The 19750-nt window shown below is 29.1% G+C and overlaps 4 protein-coding genes across 4 annotated transcripts; 3 read left to right on the top strand and 1 right to left on the bottom strand.

The window, feature by feature from the left end:
- Positions 1-4117: 4117 nt before the first annotated feature.
- Positions 4118-7384, top strand: LOC126686669 (uncharacterized). Its single transcript, XM_050380815.2, has 8 exons — positions 4118-4353; positions 4455-4522; positions 5194-5313; positions 6093-6166; positions 6261-6318; positions 6403-6504; positions 6609-6717; positions 7094-7384. Exons 1-8 carry the CDS (start codon positions 4256-4258, stop codon positions 7209-7211), a joined length of 747 nt encoding a protein of 248 aa, XP_050236772.1. The 5' UTR covers positions 4118-4255; the 3' UTR covers positions 7212-7384.
- A 475-nt stretch (positions 7385-7859) lies between these two features.
- Positions 7860-11756, bottom strand: LOC126686668 (Holliday junction resolvase MOC1, chloroplastic). The gene is made up of 6 exons (XM_050380814.2): positions 11221-11756; positions 10760-10865; positions 10022-10074; positions 9538-9669; positions 9307-9379; positions 7860-8802 (listed from the first exon to the last, which is right to left on the bottom strand). The coding sequence occupies exons 1-6, from the start codon at positions 11665-11667 to the stop codon at positions 8714-8716; spliced, it is 900 nt and encodes a 299-aa protein (XP_050236771.1). The 5' UTR covers positions 11668-11756; the 3' UTR covers positions 7860-8713.
- On the top strand, positions 8018-8660 carry LOC126686670 (uncharacterized). The gene has a single exon (XM_050380816.1). The coding sequence runs from the start codon at positions 8018-8020 to the stop codon at positions 8486-8488; it is 471 nt and encodes a 156-aa protein (XP_050236773.1). The 3' UTR covers positions 8489-8660.
- A 5990-nt stretch (positions 11757-17746) lies between the features above and the next one.
- Positions 17747-19480, top strand: LOC126688182 (heat stress transcription factor B-4d-like). Its single transcript, XM_050382790.2, has 2 exons — positions 17747-18091; positions 18841-19480. The coding sequence occupies exons 1-2, from the start codon at positions 17852-17854 to the stop codon at positions 19348-19350; spliced, it is 750 nt and encodes a 249-aa protein (XP_050238747.1). The 5' UTR covers positions 17747-17851; the 3' UTR covers positions 19351-19480.
- Positions 19481-19750: the final 270 nt, after the last annotated feature.

Raw genomic sequence — 19750 nt, 5'->3', positions numbered from 1 at the left:
AAAAAGTTCAATTTGATGTTTTAGGTGCTATTGAAACCGAAAAATACGAAATAGGGTGCTATTGAAAAAATTATAAGGTTATGGTGCTATTGAAAAAAAAATAAAAGGTGGATAGTTTTTCAGCCTTTTTATCTAATTAATTTGAGTTTAAGTTTAACTTGATATTAATCGAGTTGATTTTGAATGATTTTTATGTCAATTTCGAATAGCTCAAAGTTGGTTCGGGTTCATTACATCTCTATCAATGGATGCCAACAACTTTGTCTAACATTAATTGCTTAGACAATTATAGATTTATTTTTTCTTGCTGTTTGAATACAATATGTTTAATATTAATAATGACCCATCCTTTTCCGAGTATTCTATTTTTTACCTTATCTTTTTTGGATATTGATATTTCAAGAGCATAATTAATTACTATATTACAGCTTGATTATTCCTTTTTAGAGAAGGGCAGGTTTGAACACCACTCTCTTAGATTTGAATGGTAATATAAAAAAATTCTCATCTACCAAGTATATTATAAATCCAACAAAATTGTGGTATGATATTGTATCATAAATCTTGGCGTGATATTACAGCTTTTGGCGCTTCTTATGAAGTTTATAAATTTTGGCGACTATATTTTTTTTTGTATTATCCAAACATTTTCAAGATGATATTTATTTTGAATATTAATTAAAAAGTGATTGGTTAATAACTTTCGACTGATAGTGTTGAGATTAATGTGTTCGACTTTTATTGATAATTTGAAAATATTTTCCTGACATATTTAATGTTGCTAATATGATAAAAAAAATTGTTGTTGATGCCTTTGTTAATAGAGATAGTGAAACCGTTTGTTGATCTTTTTGTTAACGGACATAATCGATAACAGTAAAAATGAGTTACTAATGTTGATGTTGTTCCAAAAGTCCCTCTACATACACCTGTTGACCAGCGGATTAAGGACTTTTTGAACAAAAATGATATAGTACAAGGGTCTCTTGAGCAGCGGGTTAATGCTAGATGTGGTTTAATGTTGTTTATGTCAAGTATGATAAATTTCATACACCTGGACGAATAATATTGCGTCATGTCTGCTCTAAATGAGTTGTGAGTATATTTATTGAAGATCGAAGATTGATGGATCAAACTGAATAAAGTTTCAAAATTATAATATTGACAAATGAGGTATAATTGTGGATAGATAAATACATTTTGTGTTAATTTATTATTATTTTATATTTATGTTATAAAGAAATATTTTAAATTTTAAATTTCAAATTTTAACATTTTATTTTTGATTTTGAAAATATTTATAAAACCTCAAACTCGGTATTTATAATGTGTTATTGATTGTAAAATAATTTATTTTATCTTTTTTCAGTGTTTCCCATTTCAGCCTTTACATTTTCCTGCTCTAGAGTTTTATGGAGTATATTTTAATTTAAAAGAAGGTATTCCCAAATTTATCAATATATAAATATGAAGATATACCCAAATTTATCAGTATAAATATATTATACATTAATACGAGATATCCCAAATTAATTAGTATGAATATATTATACATATTCATCAAAAGAAGTATATTATACATTAATATGAAGATATTTCCAAATTAATTAGTTTAAGTGAATCATACATTAATATCTCATAAAACTAATCATGTATATAGCATATAAAACAGGTGAGTTGTTAAGACGCGTTCCTGATTAAAATGAGGTCGCGGGTTCGAACTATATTCATGTATGCAGCCGTTTAAAACGTGAAATTAGAGCTTTTCCTCCTGTAAAGGATCTATTCACTTCGAATGGAATTAGTTTGAATTTAAAAAATTTAAAGCTACCTTTTCATAGTTGGAATTCGTTCAAAACATCTCATAAAATTAATAAAAAAAAAGTAAAATGTCACCTTCTATTGTTTCTAAATTTTGATTTCTAGTATACATGATTATTAACAAAACCTCCAAAGATATTTCCATACACATAAGTCATAATGTAGCATTGAAATTAAATCAACAATGTCACCTTCTTCTATTGTACAACTATAGTTGACACTATTTAATGGATATTTTACCTTATCTCTAATTTATTTCCTCCCATCTAACCAAACTAAATTTTACACCTCAGTGGGGAATCTACATATTAAAAGAATAAATAGAAATAAAAAAAATAATTAATAAGAAAACCCATGCTCTGACCCATAACTATTACTATAATTAGTTTAAATATCGTTCACTCTCGACTTTTAGCATAATAAAATCATCTAAAATATTGATATTGCAAATACCAAAAAAAATAATTCTCTGTGAAAAAAATGTCCAGCTATAATAAAAAGATGTGTCATATTTGCACTTTGAAAAATATCAAAGACCAAAATACACTCATGATAAATTATTAGGATCATATTTTTTTTTTTCATTTGCTTATGGTCACATCACTGTCTTAAGGGCCTTCTTAATTAGGCGAATCCCCTTAAAAACCTCTTTAATCCCAATTCGAATGCATCCTCACGTTGTAAAACCACCAATTTTACCTAAATTACGACATTTCGGTTTCAATTACACCCTCAAACTTAAAAATCCACAACTTTTGATTTCAATTACACCCTCAAACATCAAATTGACTTTTTTTTCCAATACTTTAAAATTTAACAAATATTCTAAATAGTTCTCAATTTTATCGTTAAAACAAAGATACTATCTTTTCTAAAAAAATAAATTAATAATAATTTACTTAATATGTATTGATATTATATTGAATTTTTTTTACCTCCACTCTCGTTAAACTTCACTGTCTTTTTTTCTTAAAACTAATTTAAATTTAATTTAAATCAAATTTTCAAAAAAAAAATAATCCCGATTTAGTTCGTCTTTTCGAGACGAATCCAGATTTGTTCGTCTTCTCCATAGAGAAGACGACTTGAAGAAGGTCGTCTTCTCCAGATCTGGAGAAGACGACCTTCGTCTTGTCATCTTCTCCAATGAAAAAATTCGCCTTCTCTGAAACAAACTCATATCTGAGTTCGTCTCGAAGAAGACGAGTGACATTGTTTTTTAGGTTGATGGTCGGAGTACGAAGAGGCGACTGTGGAAATAAAAGTTATGGAATTATTTATTTTGGGGTAAAACCAATTTAATATATTGAAATTTATAATTAATAAAAAAAATTAATATTTTTTAACATAATATTAGTTAAAATTAAATAGAAAATTAGTATTAAGTTTTACAATTTTTGAAAGAAGTATTTTTTATTTTTATTATAACATTAAGCACTACTTATAATACATGTTAAAATATAAAGTTTTAAATTTGAATATTTTTTTCAATAAAAAGAGGCCAGTTTGATGATTGAGGGTGCAATTCTAACCAAAAGGTCGTAATTTGGTTAAAATTGGTAGTTTTGCAATGTGAGTGTACAATCGAATTGGGGCTAAAAGGTGTGAGGTTTTTAAGGGGATAGACCTTTTAATTACATGTAAGCAAATTTTTTTAAGAGTTCTTATGTTCAATTTAAAAACCACAAGAGCTTATTTATGTCCCAAAAAAAATTATGGACTGATCAGTACTTTTGAAGAAATTACAATTTTTTTTTTATATTTTTTGCCAATTTTTTTCTAAAAAGCCCAGTGAAAAACAGTAAAAAATAATAAAACCCGACAAACATGGCCAGAACCCGGTCCACGAAATGTCTATTTGAAAACATTTTTGTTTTTAAATTATCCTATTTTCAATCATCAATGTCCTAAAAATGGAAGGTTTAATCGTTGAAAATAATTTTTTCGTTTATGACAAATTTTTTTAATGTTGGCTCATTTTTTATTTTTCAGTTTCAATTATGCCATTTGTTCAAATTAAAATGAAAAAAAGTTCAAAATATGCCCTTCATATTGCTTCATATCATTCTAATTTATGATTTATTATTAAAAAGTTTAAATATAAAGTAATATAAAGCGTATATTAAATTTTTATCCACTCAAATTTGAATAAATAGTTATAATTGAAACTCAAAAATAAAAAATAGATTAAAATTAAAAATTTTGAAAGTTTTGGTCATAAATGAAAAAATAAAAAAGATGAGATATTTTTGGATGGTTAAGTCAAAATAGATGATCTACTTGGAACAATTTTGTTGACAGACTCTTTTTTTTTTAAACAATCAAATTCAAATTGGTTATTTTTTTGTTCAGCTTCTATTGAGCTAAAGCAGCAAAGTAGGGTTTATAAAGTTTATTGCTTCCCTTGTTTCCAGTAACTTGCTTTGGCTCAAGAATGTATAATTTTCCCGAGAAACAAACACAAGAAAAAGAAAAAGAAGCAGAAGAAGAGGAAATTGTTTGCTTAGATGAATCTTTCTTTATCAATGATGAGTAATTACTCTAACCTAGTATTGTTTTCATTTTCTGATTGTTCTGTAGTTTCATAAAATAAGATTTAAGTGAAGTTTGTTCATATTTTTTGTGATTTGCAGTTACAAGTTGACAACTTTTACATTTGGGTCTCATGTTCTTCAGCTCCTCTGTCTCCAATCTGCCTCTAGTGAGTTTATGTGATTATTTACTTAATTTATTCTCATTTGTTAGATGTTTTGAAGTACACAGAATTGAGTAGATTTGAATTCTTGCATTTGTATTATAGTAGTAACTTCTAAACAAGGGAAAATGTTATGCCAAACCCTTTTTTGTTTACAGTTGTTTTTGTTGGATATACTCAAATTGAGTGAAAATTGCATGTTGTTTTAGCTATTTGATAAACCTGTAAGAAAAATTAAGGTTAAGGTTATGACTTATGGGAGAATATACTCACAATTACTGAGAATGCAGTAAGAATCGCCTTTTTTTTTATCAGTAGTAGGTGGATATGAAAGGCAAGAAAATTTAATAGTGCGAAAGAATTTTTTCTATTACATTTACGAAAAATATATAATGTTTTTCAGCATAGATGCAATAGGATTCGATTTCATTCAATCTTAAATAGACATGCTGAAATTTTGAAAGTTACTATCCCACTTTCTTCGCTTTGCTCATTGTGTATTTTTGAGTTGTAACACAGAATCCGAATGCTAGACAGCTTGAAAAGCTATCATTTCCTTGATGGTACTCGTCATAGTTTTTTTCTATGCATATGTTTTAAATATGTATCAGTAGTAATATTTTTCTAATTAATAAGAAGTGATAGTTCAAATAGTGTACTAACTATTTGTGAGACAGCCGATTTTGATTTGACAGGGCAACTGGTGTGGCCTGGTGCTATGCTTTTGAATGACTATCTCTCAAAAAATGCTGAGATGCTACAAGGATGTTCTGTTATTGAGTTAGGGTCTGGTGTAGGTGAGTAATGGCGTAAGCCTATTCTATTTCTTGTTCTCTGTCTCTATTTTATAACCAAAAGTTGGGCAGGGTTATTTCTTGTCCGAGTAACAATTTTGAAAGACAAATGAACTAAAATGTGCTTCGCTTTCGATGAATTTTTTTCCAGAAACGCTTTTTAAATTCAATATATTTAGCTGATATAGTTAGATAGCATGCCGATGAACTACCTTTTTCTCCCTTTAGTTTCTCATTCTTTTTATATTTCATTTTATGCACATGTTACATGGGGTCGGTTTCAGTTTGACTGACTCTCAAGTTAGCTTGAGACTGTAGGTGTTGGACTGCTGGCAGTCGATTGTCAGTTACTCTTGCACCAGATCCTTGTGAAATCAATGGCTTGACATAACACCTTTTCTTCGGTTGCATGCTCCCATAAAGTAGTTTTTGTTGGGAGGTTGTACTACTGTAAGTGAAATGATCTCTTTCTATATCTGTATAGTTTATTTCTACTTATGGTCATATGTATAGATGATCAAAATATGTATTCTGGTGTCTTACATGGATAATTTAGAAGTGAAAGAGACTTAAAATATAGAGGAGTGTGAAAGTAGTTCATCGAATCAGAGGATGATTTATATTTAGGTGATGCTGTTCCAGACTTACATTTTAAGCCCTATCAATTTCCCTTTTTCTTTTCAAAAGTTTCATCGGTTCTTTTATGAATTTTAAAATTCAATATATGTAGCCTTATGACAATCCTGTGTCTAATTAAATTGGAGGTGTATCCTGAAATGCAGGAGTTACCGGAATACTCTGCGGCAGATTTTGCCGTCAGGTTGTGTTAACTGACCACAATGACGAAGTCCTGAAGGCAAGGTTGCAAAATTGCTTTCGATCTTATATATAAAAAGGTCACGTTTTGTATTTGCATATTCTGATGATTTACACTGTTGATTCTTTTTCAGATCCTGAAGAAAAACATTGAGCTCCATGAACCTGGTGCGAACGCCAACTGTTGCGCTGGTGAGGGAAACAGATACTAAGCATGAATTTATAATTTTATATTCATGCTTAGGTCATAACTTTTTGCTGACATCATACATGCAGAACTAGCAGCTGAGAAGCTTGATTGGGGAAATTCCATTCACATAAACCAAATTTTGGAGAAACACTCGGGAGGATTTGATCTGATACTCGGAGCTGACATTTATATCCTGATTAATTCCTCGTTATCATCTTTTTAACTTTTCTTATGGTTTTCTATAAATATATTCTTATGACTGAGAAAATGAAAATCCCTTGACAGTATGCAAGCTTTCAGCAGTCAAGCGTTCCGTTGCTTTTTGATACCGCAGAACAACTTCTTCGCATTCGAGGAGGAAATTGTAAATTCATACTAGGTTACGTATCCCGAGCAAAGATGTGAGTTCCCCGATTTACATTGCTATCGTCTTTTATGATTTCCTGCCTTTTAGAGCATAGTTTTTTGAGTGCCTTTGTTAAGATAACGGCAAATTTATGCAAGAGAAATCATGCACCAAATGGGGTAAACCAGTTCTTTTTCTTCTTTTTAGCTATTGTATTTCCCTACGAGACACGAATACGGTCTCGGGATACGATACAATTCCCAGTCCTTTCGTACTAGGGAAAGGTCCTCCCAATGCTCGAACGCCCACACGTATTAAAAGAGAAAATCTATGATTGTTTATTTAGAACTGTATTTTTGAAGTAATGTAAGTTCAAAAAAAAGTTAAATAGTTCTGTTAAATTTTAAAATTTATTTGTTCTTGCTATGCAGCATGGATTTATTAGTTATTGAAGAAGCTGCTCGGCATGGAATGAAGATCAATGAAGTAACCGGAACCCGAACTGTGGTTGGAAATCTTGAAGGGGTGATCTTCGAGGTGTCCCTTTGAATAATCAAACATGTTTTCAGCAGAAAACTTCAGCGCTGAAGAAAAAAGTGAGTCTGTAAGCACTCGAAGAACCTCAAGCAAGTCGTCGAAAATCAAAATCGTCACTATTCATCACAAATGTTTTTCAAAAGTTTGTTTAAGAATTGAATATATGGAAAGAAATTTACAGTTTATAGACTGTCAATTTAATTTTACAGAATGATAATTAGATGAAAATGAGCATTCACAAATTGCATAAATGTACAAGTTCCCTGAACTTTGTACTGGATAGATTGTGCTTTTGCAATTTGCTTGTTAATGATCAGTAGGAGTAGACATTCGGTGCAAATTAAATCATTCGAAATTTTAAATTTTGTTTACAACTAAATTAACTTTATAAGAATTTTATACATTTTAAATTGAATTAAGCTTGTAAATTTGGTTTAATTTTTGGTTCGGGTTGATCATGTTGTTCAATTTGCATCAAGAGTAAACTGAAATTTATTTACAATCTCTTTAAAATGGATGTCTTAACATAAATTCTAGTGCAATCAAATGAATCCAATAAATATTGATTCTAGTACTCTTATATAGATTTTTTTGATAAATATGAACTTCTGCGAATAATTCTAACTTAAATTGTAATTTTACTTTCGTATCATGTTGGAGTTAATTGTGCAAAAAGAAAAGGAGATTAAAGATTGATGAAAGCAAAAATGCCTGCCTTATAATCCAAGTTATTCTGTTTACTTTTAAATATTCCCAGGCCATCATAATCTCTTGTTAAATTGCAATACCGAATACCCAACTTCTTTCATTCGGCAAGCATGCTTCCTGAAACAGCAAAATCTGATGGAGCCAAGGGCCAAAATCCATTTGATCGTGAAGTCCGACACATGGTCAACACAATTACATCTCGAGTTGGGGATTTTCACAAGCCTGGGGACGACGAAGCCGGCATAAGAATGGTCACCCTAGCTGGAACAAACATGGGAGCAACAATGCGGACCGAGTTGGATGATCAGATTGGCACTGACAACCAACAACGGGCAGCTTCGGAATCAGAACCGTTGGCTACCTACGTCAATAGCAACTTCCAAGCAGTGAACAACTCTATGATGCTTGGTAGCAGCTACAGCACCCATGACCCTGGTGTTCATTTGGACATCTCTCATCTTCACCATGCCCATCAACCTGCAGATAAGCATGGAAAGGCCAACACCAAGAAAAAACAAAAGGATGCCAACACCAAGAAAACACAAAAGGATGCTTTCCCGCAAACTCAACACTCCGAATAAGAGCCATCAATCGGTCTTTTACTTACTATTACCTTAATTTAGTACTCCATGTTGTCATATCAACATGACTGTTTTATCATGTTGATTGTTTACCACCAAAACTATATTTGGTGATTATATTGTATTGTATGAATTTGATCGTTCTTGATATGTATGTTTGATTTCTTGGCAATGCATCTGTTGGAATAATAATGGGCTGCCTACCAAGTAATCAATCTTCCATATTTATGACAATTCCTCTGGAATTTGTGGCACCTCAGACTTCAACTTCAGGCCTTTGCCATATGCAGCAATTAGTAAAGCCTCGGCTCTTCCTGCAACCATAAAGTGATCAATTGTAGTGAATGCTAAATAAAAATGGATCAAAAAATTCAAAGATTTCCATTGAGCTGGTATAAGTGGTGCTTGCATATAGGGGTGCAAAAAACAAACTCGGTTCAGTTTGGTTTGACATTTAAAAAAATAATCTTTTTATTTGGTTGGTATAATAATTTCAGTTCACTTTTGGTACGAACTGGACCAAACTGAAGTTTGTGGTTGAATTTGGTTTAAAATAGTTCAAAAATCCTTGTAAATTTGGTACAATTTTTGCACATCCGTACGTGTGACTATGAGAGAGAGAAGGAGACTCTAGAAAATTCAGAAAGTAACAAGGTGATGCTAAGAATTGACAGCTGACTGGCAGGATAAAAACAAGAGGGAAGATTCTTCATTCCTAGACAATAAATTGGTCTTTACTATTCATTGGATTGTGAAGAGCATCTCCCCAATCTTATAGAAATGAAGGTATATTAAAGAGGTAAAGAGACAGAAATAACCATGATCCTTTTTCCTTTGCATTGAGGAGCTCAATGATGGAAACAATGTTGATGCAACCCTTCTACTATCGTCCTGTCAAAATATAATGCCAATTGCATAAAGATAAAAAAAATTAGTAAAAAATCCGTTAAGGAAGAATAAATTTTTCCATGCTGTTGTTATAAAAACAGTTGTATGTCCAGAGTCGTTTGATGACAGAAACTAATAAATGAATAAATAAATATGCTAACCTTGGTAGTTTCGCTTCCTGCGAGTTCATATTCATTCTTCCATGCTAGAGATGCTACTGGAATTACAGAAAAACCGGAGGCCACTAACATGCCAATCCATAATCCATAACCAAATCCTCCACTCCACCATCCCTTCGTAAAAGCAATTTAATTATAGTAAGCTTCTGTTTTCATCTTCAGTAAGAACTCAAAACAACTACAGTTAAACTACAAAAAACGTAAAGACATTCAATAGAACAAACTTTGCTAGAGGAAAGAGAAATTTTTCAAGATAATTATTCAACAAAAGGAAGCAACATTTATGATTAGGATTTATTTAAGATTCTATAATTAATGTAGAAAAGATACGTGACTTCATAACACATGTATAATCTAACTACTTCTCGCTACCAAGATTTTGTTTTTCCCAACATTATTAAAAATGTCATTGTTACTAATGAACCACAAAATGCCACCACACTGCCATCAAAAGATGCCAACTAACCTGTTTCCCGTCTTGTGGAAATGGGGTTGATTGCTCAATGTATGCAGTAGTTCCTGAAAGGAGAAAGTACGTTCATGTGAAAAATTAAAGAACACAGAGCAGTTGAAGAAATAAATTGTGTACAGTTGCAGAGTACATGATAAAGACACAAATATATCAACTAACACAATTAATAAACTTATCTGATGAATAAGTAAAGATGGACATATTTCAAAATCACCAAAACTGAAAAATGTGCATAGGCTAATATAAAAACTAAAATCCAGATATGGAAGAAATTCTACTGTAAGATCCTGAATGATCACAGTTTGTCTTAGATATATGATCTTTCAGAACCGTATGTTTTCCAGATTAAATCTTACCATTCGCGGTTATAATCATTGAGTTTCATTCAAAAACCATTGCAATTCTAATTCCACATTTTCCTTACCCCTCCATGAAATTACTTTCATCTAGCACTCACTCAATGTCCATTGATACTCTCTCTAATAATCGAAGATGATGTTTGCTAATGTTTCCTCGCAATGTAGCTAAATAAAAAGAAATACGAAAAAGAAAACAAACTACTTCGCAACTTTGATAGAACAATGCAAGTGATTTGGATACACCACAAACAAGATAAACACAAAATGTAATCATGCAAGGTAATGCACTTGGGATTTAATCAACCTAACTTTTCAAAATAAACCATTTTTACTAAACTATTAAAAAGAAAAAAGAAAAGAAAAATCAGCATACCAACTGGAGCATCAAAACTGCGTAGCAACTGAACAATAGACTTAACATCTAAACGCTTTCGAATTTTGTTGCCAACCATTATTTTCAAGTGAGGCGAATCAAATACCTGCAAGGAAGCTAGTCATAAGAAAAAAAAAACTCAACAACATGAACACAAAACTTCATTAATTCATGCTCTTAATTCTAAACAACCCAAAATTGTTCACACAATTATTCATCTAAATCTCAATTTAAATTACAAGAAACAAAAACAAGGTCAAAACACAGGTAGCACGGACACTTCATTCAATCGACATGCCCCATTTCAGAAGCATTTCAGACACTTAGGTTAAAGAAAACCTTAAAATAAAACCGTTCAACGCGTCCGTGTCCAAGTGTCCCATTTTCCGTGTCCGTGCTACCTAATTTAGAATTACAAACAAGCAAATTAGTAACTAAAATTCAAAAAAATTAAAAATTACCTGAGCAGAACAACCCGAATCATCAAATTTCAATAAAGCAAGAGCACCAGAAAGATCCGGGTCAACACCAATAACCCAATTAGAACCCACATTACTTCCCGGGTCCAAATCCCCATTAAAATTGGAAACTTCAGTTGGATTATTAACAGAATTAAAAGGGCAAGATAGAGAATGAAGCCAATTCTCCTTCAACTGTCTTGCAAATTCAGCTTCACTAACTTTATCTTTAACCTTCAATCCACTGATTCTTGAACTACTAGGTTTACCGCTAATTCTGGTACTGCATACAGTTATTGATTTCAAACCAAGAATTGAACTTACAGAAGCTGAATTTGTGCTAAAGGGTTTCAGATTACAAAATGAATACGAACTGGGTTTGAATCTGCGAAGTAATTTCATTTCTAATTGGGTATTTGAAGTTTGTGGTGAGAATCGTTCCATTTCCATGTAATAAATTTTAATTTTTAAGAGATTTTAAATTTTTATTTCTATTTTTTTTTTGTACTTTTAGTACTAGTGAGTGTAACGGGGAGCTCCTCATGGACTTGTTTTTAAAATTAGAAACCCAAAATTCAAAACTCAATTGTGTTTTATAGTGGGAGTTTGAGTTTGAGTTCGAATTTAATATTTAATATTTATTTAAAAATCTAGATTAATATTAAGTTGATTTAAAAAAATATTAATATAGATAAATATATAATTATAAAAAGATGAATTAAGATAATTTAAAATTGACTAGACTCGTAAGTATGTCGAGAGAAATATTTTGATATTGAGCTCGTCAATTGGCTCGAATAATTCGAAAAAAAATTATCTCTTTTAATATTGAATCGACTTTAAAAAAATTTGTGTCAATTTTGAATAACTCGTACACTGATTCAATATGGTTATATTTTAGGACAAAGTATCTTTTTAAAACTGAATACATTGTTGAGCCGAAAAAGTTGAAGAATTTATCGGTTTATGATTTAAGTGGTTGAATTCAATTCAATTCGTTTCTTTAATTAATTTATTATGCCTAACCTTAAATATTTGGTATTAATTTCATTTTTATTATATTATGAGGTTAGTCTACTGAACAGACCAATCGTAATTAATATAATAAGGAAAAGTTAGTTTATCTCTTAACAAAAATTCTCCCTTTCTCTCTAAAAATATAAAACTAATACGGTAATTTTGAGGAGGTAGTTTTGCCCTTTTATTCGGAAGCCACCTCTTCCAACCCTTTAGTCTTTGTTTTTTTTTCTAGTAATAAATAACTCTTTTTTTGTCCTTTTCAATAAAATTTGGTTTTACCAACGAGCTGTAACTCAAATGATATAAGTGCTGGGCATCAAATGCCAAAGTCGTGTGTTCAAATCCTCCCACAAGCGCTCCCCCCCTTTCCAATTATAAAAAAAAATCGTTTTTTATAGAAGATCCTCCTACTTGGGATAGTTTAAGGAGCTTATATTAAAAGAGACGGTTCTCTTGATTAAAAAAAAACTTCTATATAGTTTTACAAATGGTTTTTCTCCAATTTTTTAGTGAGATTTTTTCTTCTATTAATAGTATTCTTTTTTGCATTTTTCTCCTTTTTTAGTTTTCAACTAGCGGTTTAATTTCTCCAAACTCTATATATGGAGGTGTTCTTTTTATTGAATAGGTTTGAAGATCCATTAGCCCGATCAAGGAAATAGTTGGTCCTTGATCGGATTAGGATCCTCAACCTAAATAGTAGAAGATTTTTGATTGACTTCTTTAATAGGCTTGATGTGTGTTTTCGTTGTATTAATCTAACTTTTTGTATTCATATTGAAGCGAAAGTTCTGGAAGGTAGGAGTTTCAAGTATCGAGCGATTTTACAATTCAATCGGAGAGTTATTAAATTAAAGCTCTGATATTCACTTAATTGAGCGCCATGAAAAAAGGCATTATTTGCGGATTTAAGGCTTGATGCTTCAAGTTTAAAACAGAAATAATTATAATTATTTCACTACAATTCACAAGATTATTAGTATAAAACAGAAATATTTAAAAGATAATTGCAATGCAATCAAATCATAAGCAATTCTATTTTTAATTCTCGGTTTTGATAATTTAAATTTGAATTATTTTTTTATAATCCGAAATATCAAATAATTTTTGATAAAAGAACATTAATTGTGGATGCTGAATAAGTATATTATGATATACACATCAATTTTTATTTTATAAAAAAATTGATAGTTTGTATTCTAAATTACCAAATTACAAAAATTATATTCTAATTATAAAGTACACTAAAGTTTAAAATTTATTTGAAATTAATTCTTTTTATATTTTTATTATCATTATGCTAATGATATTTTGTATTAGATAACTCTTAATTCTCTTACGAGGATATTTTTGTTAAATAAAATTTAAAAAGAAAAAAGAAAATGATAAATTTTAAAAATATAAAAGATAATAATTTTTAACTAAATTAAGAAAAAGATAGTAATATTCAACACTTGAAGATATTAAGGCTTTGAATATACCATAAATGTGGAATATTGATTGGATTCCACTTTTAGTATATGTTGTAACTTTTATCATTAGAAAATCAATCATAATATGCTATGATCCTTTCTTTACTTTCATATGTATATTATTCAATTATGATCTTTTTTTTTTATAATTGGAAAGAGGAAGCGCTTGTGAAAAAAATTGAACCCACGACCTTAACAGTTTACTGTCCAGCGCTTATAACAGTTGAGCTATAAGTCATTGGTAATTATGATCCTTTCTTTAGTGATACTATTCAGAGACAATATCACATGAGAGGTAATTATGCCAAAAACCAAAACAAAAATTCAAATCCAATTTCTTTTAGGGAACATAAATACATTATATATGTTAAAAAAGTTCCTTAGATCTTTTGCATGTGCATTTTCATGATTCACCTAAGATTGAGTGGTGGCTTTTCTTTTTCCTTTTTCTTTCTTTTTTGCTGCATTCATGCCCTCTCAAAATTCCTAATAGTATCATATTATTGCCTATACTTCTTATAGTATTATTTGAGATTAAAATTGTCATATTGTATCATTTTCTTGATAATATTTGAGGTTAATAATTATTTTACCTTTTATTATAATGTTCAGATAATTTATTATCACTTTAAACACAATTTATATATATGATAATTATTGGTATACACACATTATAGCCAAATTCATAAAATGATTATGCAAAAAGTTGGTGCATTATGCACCAAATGCACTGTTTTTGTATTTTTTTTAATAATCAAATCGAAGACTGCTAATTTTCACATGATATGCATTTAGATTTGTGCTAAATGAGACAAAGGGCTAACCCTATTTATGCATTTTTTATATTTTTCTTTGTAATATTAAAAAGGCAAAATATTGGATCACATGGAGAAAGAGAAAGATCATGTGATGAATCTATAAGATAGCTTTGTTTTGGAATAGAATCTTCCTTACTAATTATTCAAATTTAGGAATAGGCCTTTAAAACATAATTATTTTTTACTAACATTTAGGTATTATTAGATAAATAAAACTCTCTTATAGTTAAATAAATTAAAATATTAAGAAAAAATAGAAAAGGATAGCAATTTTGACCTAATTATATATATGTATGCTTTTGTCATTGACAAGGAAAAAGAAAACCCTCCAATTATCTTACAATTAAATTTTTGGAATTCACAATTATTTAGGAATTATAAATTGAAATAAAAAGAAATGATGAGAAGTGAGAGGAGAAGAATAAGAAGAATGAATGAATGGTATACTATTTCCTCACATTGATACATCACCTTCAATCAACACAAAAATAAAAAGGAATAGAAATGAGTGGAATATGAAATATTGGTCTCAAAAATAAATATTCTTTCCTTTTTAATTGGATTATTCAAATTTAAATTCTTAATATGAAATAATCGTAAAAAGTTTATGAAAGAGCTTTGTTATCTTAAAGGATTATATATGGAAATTTGAATTAAGAATGTGTCACGTCATTTTTACAACAAGCCAATAATCATTTGCGATAAGGAATCTTTATTTATTGTTTATTTTTTTATCATTAAATATTTGCACATGCCTAACGCCTCATTGGTTTGTTGCACGAATGACGTGGCGCAACCGTTGCATTATATAATTATTCCTGAATTTATTAGGACAATAAAAAGCTCCGGATATTAAACGGATTTCTATATAAAAAGTAGTATTATCTTTATTCTATTTTAAAAATTTCATTTGATTCTACGCAGAGGTTAAGAAACATTTATACTAATGTTTTTATCTACTTTATTTTTTATTAATGACGGTAAAATTGTTTGTAAAATTTATTTTGAATTTAAAAATGAATTAAAAAAGAAAATTTCAATGAAAGTTATTTTAAAATAGAAATAAAGCTTCTAAGATGGAGCATTTTTTAATGTATTTTTTTTATCTTAAATAGAAAACAATTTATAATAATGAAGCATCTTTATAAATGGTTTTTTTAGCAGAAGATAGCTTCATCTATATATTAAAATTCAACTAAGAGTCTCAAATGTAACTACTAAATCGGACTAAAAAATTGTAGTATATGAGGCTATTTAACAATTTAATGTGTCGGTAAAAACGCAAAAAATCTAACTAAATGGACACAAAATTTATAAATTTATAAATTTATAATAAAAAAAATTCTTAGATCTATAGTAAATGATCGTTTGGAGTAAAAATTCAAACTGTAAAAGTTAAATCTATAAACTTACTTTATATATGAGAGCAAAAAAAAAATTCAATCTCTAACGACACACTTATTCTGATCGACTTTTTAAATGAAGAACCACCACACGGACATCCAAAAATGCCGAATTGTAATTCTTAGGATTTTATAAGAAACTAAAAAAAATAAAAAAATAAACCTTGTTTGAAATATCGAATTGCATAAAATAAGTGATTTAACTTTTTCAGAGTAGTATAGATTATTCATTATTTTCAGCATATATTCACGGGCATGCCTTGGAATTCTCAAACTAATTAATCCATAAAGGTTCACGAATGTTCCTCCTCACTTTCATTTTTATGCATAATCCATGCATTCATGTATCACAATATTACTTGGCTGGCGAATTTCTGAATAAACAAAATTTGACCTAAAATAAGACTCCTTTTAACATTATACATATAAAAAATAGAGAAGATGAAGAAATAGATAGTAGTAATATTTGAGGAAAAATAATCTTGTAGCTGCATAGTTAGGGTTAAGATATTTTACAGTTATCAAATTACAGATTTTTTATGTTTTGGTAATTCATATTTCATTTATTATATTTTAGTAATTTAATTTTTATTTTCATTACAAAAAAGGTTCTACATTCATTTAAGATGAATTTTTGTCTACATGACAAATAAAACTTATAATGGCATAATCTTTCAAGTTATTTTTATTAACATATGATCCTCCGTATATCGTTTTATTTTTCAATGGAATGATTCTCAACATATCATTTGTTTTCTGTATTTTTGCTAATGTGTCGTTCTTATATGAAAATTTTGGATTAGTAAACAAGTTTATTTTGCCATGCAAGCAAAATTTTATGGAAAAAGAATGAATAATTTTCCGTCGTAACAACTTTTATCAAACTGTAACAAATGAAATGTTAATTACTAAAATATAAAAACCTATATCCGCAATAGTTTTTTTTTTTTTTAATAACCATGTATAGTTAAGTAACCCAATGCAGTGAGTCATCACTGTTTGTTTACTGGGAAGACACAGTTACATGAGAGCATAAAATAAAAGTGTGATCTGTTCAACACTGTCATACATAAATAAAAAGAAAGTTTATCAGTGTCTGAATATTTTAATGCATAATTCAACAAGTGTCCAATTGATTGAATACTGTAACTTTTTCCTGGATCATAGCTAGAAAGAAATATTTATGTGTAGCAATCACAAGCTTCCAAACTTCAGTTCTTGAGAAGAATATAATGTCTGTCTTTGGGAGTAGAAAAAAAGTTTGGAATCATCTCTTCATCACATGTTTCTCTGATTACTCTTATATTTTTTAGTCTCAATGCATAATAATATATTTACTTTTTATTTCCTAAAATATAAATTTTTGATTTAATAAGGCGCTTACTATACTATCAAAACCTCTTCCATCAATAGAATTTTCAAGTACATGCATAGCATATATATACGGTGTTCTAGGCGGCGATTATAAGACGACATATTTAAACTTTTCATATTTACGCTAATCTCTATTTGAGCTGTGTATTCTTTTACGAGAAAAAAGCTTTAATTCTAAATTTTAAACGACTACATATACGGTCATATATTGTTTGAACTCGCCATCTCACCTAAATGAAAATAACACTTTATCGTTTTATATGTGTCTTGAAAAGTAGTAGTAACTTTTATACTATTATTAATTATAAATATTAGCAAAAAGTAAAAACATTAATTATAAATACTGACATATGGGTCATATGGTTCTTAAAGCTATAAACAACAGTAAGAAAAGTAAAAAAGAGAGAATAACTTATTATTTTAGTGACATTGTCATATATGTTTCTATTTCAAAAAGCAAGAAAATTATAATCTAGAGAGAGAGAGAGTTAGAGAGAGAATATTGACATAAATATCCAATCTAGGAATTAGCTTAAATATTGGATTAATGGAGAGATGTTCATCAACAATGGTGTTTAGTGTGGAGTCAGAAAAGGGAGTTGCATCACCTTTCTTGAGCAAAACATATGAACTAGTGGATGATTATGAGACTGATAATATTGTGTCATGGGGTGATGATCATACCACTTTTATTGTTTGGAAACCCTCTCAATTTGCTGCTCATCTTCTTCCTAATTACTTCAAGCATAACAACTTTTCAAGCTTTGTTAGGCAGCTTAATACCTATGTAAGCTTCTTCTTTCTCTCTCTAGATATCTCTCTCTCTCTCTAGATTATATATGTATTGCTCTTGGTTTGAATTTTCATTAAGATCTAATGGAGTTTATATTTTAATAATTATATCATTGATCTTAAAACCTTAATTATCTAAAGTATAAGTTGTGATTTTCCAAGTATATAAATTTTGGTCAACAACTAAAGGATTATTCTTATATTAATATGCATGTATTTTTTTTCATGTGGGATATTTATTTCCTTTCTATGAAATTGAGATTACCATTTATTTCATTTTTGGAAATTAAAAAAAAAAATCCAATTTGTAATATAATGTAGTACGGAAATGGAAACGGAAACAAGCAACGTCTTTGTTTCAACTCATAAGTCGATAAATTTTTGATGGCGAAGCTACATTTTGATAAAGATGTGTGATTGCCCGCCTTTGTATTTTATAAACTAATATAATATGTTAGTTAATACTATAAATTATATATTTTTAATACTCTATTGCACACCTTTATGATCAATGTAATAATTTTTGTTTTTTTCAAATATTTTTGGTTTCGCCCCTGATTACAGTCGCGAGTCGCTCTAGACAGTTTGAATTTTAGTCGTGATTTATAGGGGAAAAAACATGCTTCTTGAAAACCCTAATGCTTCATTAAATTTTTGTATTTGATTTGTTTTTTCTTCCTTAAGTAGTTTCAAATAATGTCTCATATTGTATTTGATTTGTATATTTTATTAAATAATTTGCAGGGATTCAAGAAAATAGTCACAGATAGATGGGAATTTGCAAATGAATATTTTAGAAAAGGTGCAAGACATTTATTATCAGAAATCCACAGAAGAAAAACCTCAAATCATCACCAAATATATCACCAACCAGAAGAAACTTTTATTTGGAATATTAATCAAAATATTCCATTTCAATCTCCAAAACCCGCTACTCATGATCATATCTTAAGATCACTTTCAGAAGATAATCAAAAATTAAGACAGAAAAATTACATGTTATTATCAGAACTTTCTCACATGAAAAGCCTATACAATGATATTATCTACTTCATTCAAAACCATGTAAAACCTACTAATTCTATGCCTAATTATAGTAATTATTACAATAATAAGATTATTACAGAATTAATGGGATCTTCATGTGATCAAGATCAACATCAAAGTGAGGAGGATTCGAATAGTGAAGTTAAACTTTTTGGAGTTGCTCTTAGTGGGAAGAAGAGGCTGCATCAAGAAGTTGTAATTGATTGATTATTTGTAGAGTCTTGATTAATTAGCTTAATCTATTGTAATTTTTCTTTAATTTCTAGGACTAATTTGTAACAATAAAAGAGTTCTATATATGTAGATATGTTGATGAACTAGCTAGAGTTGGTGATAATTAAACTACTTCATGATTTTTCGAAAATATATATGGTATCTACATCAGCGTTTTGTAATTAGAAAATTATTATGTGTGTTATAAATTGTAAAAAATTAGTAATGCGTATTTTAAATTAACAAAAGTTGGATTGAAAATTGTGTTAGAATTAAAAACACGCTAAAGTTCATAATTTATTTTGTAATTAATCATCAAGTTTACTATTTGAATTAATGAGAGAATATATAATATTTAATTAATTAAGTAAGAAATGATTGATTGTAATTTGAA

Source organism: Mercurialis annua, linkage group LG6, assembly GCF_937616625.2.
Source record: "Mercurialis annua linkage group LG6, ddMerAnnu1.2, whole genome shotgun sequence".
NCBI classification, from domain to species: Eukaryota; Viridiplantae; Streptophyta; class Magnoliopsida; order Malpighiales; family Euphorbiaceae; genus Mercurialis; species Mercurialis annua.
Note: the sequence above shows the minus strand (reverse complement) of the source record. Positions and strands in the feature narration are given on the sequence as shown.